Source organism: Bison bison, unplaced genomic scaffold (genome assembly GCF_000754665.1).
Source record: "Bison bison bison isolate TAMUID 2011002044 unplaced genomic scaffold, Bison_UMD1.0 scf7180017864201, whole genome shotgun sequence".
Taxonomy (NCBI): Eukaryota; Metazoa; Chordata; class Mammalia; order Artiodactyla; family Bovidae; genus Bison; species Bison bison.
This window is the reverse complement of record NW_011494773.1, coordinates 1,794,967-1,800,589: the sequence shown is the minus strand read 5'-3', so window position 1 is coordinate 1,800,589 and position 5,623 is coordinate 1,794,967. Positions and strand designations below refer to the sequence as shown.

General features: G+C 44.6%; 2 protein-coding genes across 2 annotated transcripts in view; one reads left to right on the top strand and one right to left on the bottom strand.

The window, feature by feature from the left end:
• The window catches only part of SAMD15 (sterile alpha motif domain containing 15), an 11,686-nt gene extending 6,308 nt beyond the window's left edge, over positions 1 to 5,378 (bottom strand). Inside the window, exons 1-2 of the mRNA XM_010844387.1 lie at positions 3,440 to 5,378; positions 2,293 to 2,391 (exon numbers count right to left, since the gene is read on the bottom strand). Of these exons, the coding sequence (XP_010842689.1) occupies positions 2,293 to 2,391; positions 3,440 to 5,176 (1,836 nt within the window). The 5' untranslated portion in view covers positions 5,177 to 5,378. The remainder of the gene's footprint in view (positions 1 to 2,292; positions 2,392 to 3,439) is intronic.
• Positions 5,379 to 5,455: 77 nt separating this feature from the next.
• TMED8 (transmembrane emp24 protein transport domain containing 8) overlaps positions 5,456 to 5,623 on the top strand; it is a 31,302-nt gene continuing 31,134 nt past the window's right edge. Inside the window, exon 1 of the mRNA XM_010844386.1 lies at positions 5,456 to 5,623. Coding sequence (XP_010842688.1) covers positions 5,543 to 5,623 — 81 coding nt within the window. The 5' untranslated portion in view covers positions 5,456 to 5,542.

Here is a 5,623-nt window from a genome sequence, read left to right as displayed (position 1 = left end):
CACAGTTCAAAAGCATCAATTCTTTGGTGCTCAGCTTTCTTCACAGTCCAACTCTCACATCTATACATGACCAATGGAAAAACCATAGCCTTGACTAGATGGACTTTGTTGGCAAAGTAATGTCTCTGCTTTTGAATATGCTATCTAGGTTGGTCATAACTTTCCTTCCAAGGAGTAAGCGTCTTTTAATTTCATGGCTGCAGTCACCATCTGCAGTGATTTTGGAGCCCCCCAAAATAAAGTCTGACACTGTTTCCACTGTTTCCCCATCTATTTCCCATGAAGTGATGGGACCAGATGCCATGATCTTCGTTTTCTGAATGTTGAGCTTTAAGCCAACTTTTTCACTCTCCTCTTTCACTCTCATCAAGAGGCTTTTTAGTTCCTCTTCACTTTCTGCCAAGGAATACGTATTTAACAATTTAAAGGATTTCTTTATATCTTGTTGTCAGAAAAATGAGTTTATATATTAACAAAGATAATTTTTTTACTGTCTAAATCATATGACTTATGGAATTATATAGTTCTAAGGGCTGATCAAGAGTTACCTAGAGGGAAACTCCTTGGCAGTCCAGTGGTTAGTACTCTGTTCTATTGCTGATGAGAACTCGGGTTTAATACTTGGCCAGGGAACTCAGATCCTGCAAGCCATGTGGCGTGGCCAAAAAATAAATAAAACTCACCAAATTCCCCTTGGGTGGGGAAAAAGAAAAGAAAAAAGGAGTCACCTAGGGAACAAATTCCAGGGCCTACCAGAGACCTAATGAATCAGAAGCTCTGGAGCCTGGAACCCAGGAATTTTTTTTTTTTTTTTAAGTCTCACTTGATTCCAAAGCCTATCCAAGATTAAGAACCACCAAGGCAGAGCATTTATGGGCAAAAGTGTAATGAATGAGATGGTATGTTGAGATGGGAGGTATTTAAGCAAAGGTTAGAAAAGATTATATATGGGAAGTTTTATATACTACAAAACACTATACATGGAAGGTACTGTTATGCAAAGATAATCATGGACTGTTGGTGCTGGAGAGATCTTAGGAAACTGAGATCCAGAGAGGTTAATGTTAACTTGTTTCAAAGTTAAGGAGTAGAACAAGCAAAACGCACATGGTGGTTTGTTTTTTTTTTTTTTTTAGTGCCATATGGGTATTAGAGACATAAAATGCAGGACAGCTTTGGAGGTGAGGCTACCATGGGCTGGGAAGATCGGGAAAAATTTCCTGGGGAGATGAGAATTGGCTGGGGTCATGAAGGATGACTAAGATTCATAGTAGTCATGCAGGGGGAGGGGGAACTGAACAAAGATGTATTAGTAGGAGGAGGAATGCATGACACAGGTTTTCGAGGGTGTGAGCTTGACCTGTGAGGCTGGAGCAGGAGATTCATGGTGGTGGGAGAACACTTGTGGAGGATCCTGAATCCTAAGCTAAGGAGTTGTGTGTGTGCTTAGTAACTCTGTTGTGTCCGACTCTTTGCAACCCCATGAACTGTAGCCAGCCAGGCTCCTCTGTCCATGGGGATTCTCCAGGCAAGAATACTGGGTGGGTTGCCAAGCCCTCCTCCGGGGGAATCTTCCCAACCCAGGGATTGAACCCAGGTCTCTCTCATTGCTAGAGGATTCTTCACCATCTGAGCCACAAGGGAAGCCCACCACTGTAAAGCTAAGGAGTTGAGACTATCTAAAGAAGGCTTCTGAGGAGAATACTGTGTAAATGGTTGGAAAGTGACAGTCTAAAATCAGGGCCCTTGAATCCAAAGGGCCTGTGCTGTGCTACATTGGTTCGGTTGTGTCCAACTCTATTGTGATCCTATTGTGAGCCCACCAGGCTCCTCTGTCCATGGGATTCTCCTGGCAGGATTCCTGGACTGGGTCGCCATGCCCTCCTCCAAGGGATCTTCCCAACCCAGGGACTGAACCCATGTCTCTTGTGTCTTGTGCATTAGCAGGTGGATTCTTTACCACTAGCACCACCTGGAAAGCCCCCAAAGGGACTATAGACAGAGGCTAAAAGCAGGCTACTGGAATGTTGTGTATATTCTAGTAAAGGTCTGATAAAGGTCTGAACAAGTGGGAATGGAGAAAACCAGATACTATAGGAGGAGAGATAGTTCTTGGGATCTTTGTGGGGAATCAAAGGAAAGAGTGGAAGCAACCACTTTGAGCCTGGGGCACTGGGAGTATGATAATACCACTGGCAGAAATCGAAGGCCAGGTTGGAATAAAAGGAGGTTGGTTTGAGATAGATGGTAGTACTGCTGCAGTGCTCTATCAGGAAACCATACACAACTCACCTTCATGTCCTCAAAATCTGTTATCCCCATCTGAGGGAGGTTTGAGCAGTTTACATGTATGAGTTTTCGGCCACTGATGAAGTTTGTGGTAAAACACTCCTGTCGGTACAATGAGAACATCACTCAAAAGATGGATGGCAAATACAGGAAGAAAAAGCAAGAAAGAGAAAGGGAGGAGGGAAAGAAGGAAAGAGGCAAGGAGGGAGGGATAAAGAAATCATGTTTGTTGCTAGCGCTGTACTGAGAAAAAATAATTTTAATAATCCTAATAATCCTACATATTTTAAACTCAATTAAATTTCATAATGCTGCTTATTTTTATTTTTTGGGGGTATGATACAACCAGTGCTTCTTTCTTACCTGAACTACATTTTTAAGTAGAGAAGTACCAAAGATTTCAGATCTTGCGTTGTTTGTAGTAGCCTAAGAACATACTTGGCAGTGAAATAAGAGGATTCACTCCATTTTAAAAAGAAAACTAGTCTTGGTTAATTGGCTATAAAAATTAGTACTGGTGGGTGATCACAATACATATAACACATTTGGGGTAGATACTAACAATACAAGTTCAAGTTAAGGGAGCTGCTAATAAAAACAAAGTACCAAAAAGTCTACCTCAGGGACTTCCCTTGGTAGTCCATCCAGTGGTTGGGAGTTCGCCTTCTGGTGTGGGGGATGGATGCAGGTTCCATCTCTGGTCGGGGAGTTGGGATCTCACATGCCACAGAGAAGTTACCAAGCTTATGAGCCGCAATGAAGACCCAGTGCAGCCAAAAAATAATTTTTTTAAGCTTAAAAAAAAACCCCAAACCAAAAAAATCTACCACGGATGAAATCTTTTTAGGAATACAGATTTCTATGAAAAGAAGCCTATGTAAATTAGTCTTTATTCAAGGATTGTAGAGAAGTATAATCACTGTGATGAACAGGAAAAACAAATGTGACCTTTCCCTCCTCTCCCAATATACAAATATATGTATATATCAGTGCAAAGGCCCAAATTAAAATCCAAGTTACCTCTACCATCGTCCATGCCTGTCCTACACTTTTTCCAGTGAAGATGCAAAATCTCAGGTAAGGATAGAGGAATAAGAAGTAAAGGAATGAGAGTATGTAACATACACACACAAATGTTATTTTTGTGTACCTTGTATTGAGGGAAGCCTAGCTGGCAAATCCACGTGGCAACTTTTTCTGGGCTCCATTGAAGATACTCAAATTGTAGATCAGAATTTTTTTCTGGCTGGGTGTCTCTATCTTTATATACCAGTTTCATTGACTCTAGGGACAGATCTTGCTTTTCACCACAGGACTCTCTTAAATCCCTCTGAGACTCAGAGAAAAAGGAGTAGAACTCATAATTGGTATCAGAAAGCTGGAACAGATTTTGGAGTTCTTTAGAAAACTCATAATCTGTATTCACTGAGTCTATATCACTTATTGGAAGAGGCTCTAATACATAGTCTTTTGAAACTTTAGTTTCTTTTATTAACAACTTTCCTGTTGGATAGTCAGAGTACTCAGCCTCATCCCTGTTGACAGAATGTTTAAATTTGATTGCTTCTGGCCTATCTTCCTTGGCAAATTCTACAGGTGTCTCTTTTCTAAGTAGTTGCTTGGTTTTATCCAATAACTCTAAATCTATCTCCCTAGTTGGCTCTGTTTGTGTCTTCTCTTGTTCTACAGGTGTCTCTCTTCTAAGTAGTTGTTTGGTTTTATCCAGTAACTCTAAATCTATCTCCCTAGTTGGCTCTGTTTGTGTCTTCTCTTGCACCTCTGGTTTGATCTTCTGTGGTGGCACTTGACCTGTTTCTTCAGTTTTCTCTGGTTCTTTCTTTGGAAACTCTGCTTTAGTTTGTTCTGGGGGCTCTGGACCCTTCTCCTCAGTTGACTTTCTTAGTGTCTCCTCTGATCTGAACTTCCGTGATGGTGTTCGATCTGTCTCCTCGGTTGACTTTTTCTGCTTATCTTTTTTATCTACTGGTTTGGTGTCCTGTGGTGGCTCTAGAACTCTCTCTGAAGTTGACTTACTTGGTGTCTCCTCCTGAACTTCCGGTATGGTCTTTCCTGATGGCTCTCTAACTGTGTCCTCGATTGGTTTTCTTGACTTTTCCTCAGAAAACTCTGATTCAATCTCTTCTAGTGGCTCTGGAGTTTTTTCTTGTGTTTCCTCAGTAGCTGTACTTGGTTTCTCTTCTGGAAACTCTGGTTTGGCCTGCTCAGGTGACTCTGTCCTTTTCTCTGTAGGTGACTTACTTTGTATTTCCTCTGGATTCTCTGATGTGGTCACCTTTGGTGGCTGTTGATCTGCCTCTTCAATTGCTTTTCTTGGTTTCTCACTTGGAGATTCTGGTTTGGTCGGCTCTGTAGGTTCTAGACCTGTCTTTTCATATTGCTCTCTGAGTGTCTCCTCTGGAACTTCTGGTTTGCTCTCTTCTATGGGTACATCCTCAGGAACATCCCGTTTGGCTTCCTCCTCTGGTTCCTCATGCTTTCTGTCCACAGGGCTTTGCAAATCCTTCAAAAGCTCTCTTTCTATCTGTCCAAAAGTCTCTGATTTTACCTCTAGGGGAATCCCTAGCTCAACCTCGCTGAAAAGGTCTATCCTGAACTTGTGGGGAACCTCTTCCAAGGAGGTCCAGGTTGGTTTTAGGTGCGGAGGCACATCTTTAGCACTCTCTGGTGTCTTCTCTTTGAAGGCCTCTTCCTCTATCTCTGGCTGTGGCTCTTGGTCAATCTCTACAGGAATCTCTGGGCCTGCCTCTGCCACGCTGCCTGGTTCGATATCTTCGGTCATCTGAAGAAACTGAAGTTTCGGTCTCTCAGTCTTCAGGTCTTCGTTTTCGTCAGAGGGGGAATCGTAATCCTCTGGGACTTCAGCCATGACGCAGATGAGCCGTCGCGCCCAGGCCGCCTAGCAACTCCAACTTCCGACAGCGTCTCTATGGAGACTACGACTTCCGGCCAGGTCTCAAGGAATCTTCCCCCTCCCCGGGTTTTGTTTGTTCTTTCAAGCACTGACTAAAAATCTGCCATAGCTGACTGAACTGAACAACACCCCTCTGCCCCGCCCCCCGAGCCCGGGTCGCCAGCCTCCGCTGACCAGAGCTCCCGCGAGGGCGCGGGGGCCGGCTCGCTGGCCCTTCCGGCCCGCGGGCTCCGCTCGGCTCTTCGCGGCGGAGCTCGGCCTTCGGCTGTTTCCGGAGCTCCCGGCGGCGGGCGGCAGAGGCGCTGCGGGCGCGGGCTGCAGATGTCGGACCCACGGGCGGCTGAGGGGCCGGGCGTCTGGAGCCCCGCAGCCCGCCGAGGGCCGGCGCGCGGCCCCGGGGAC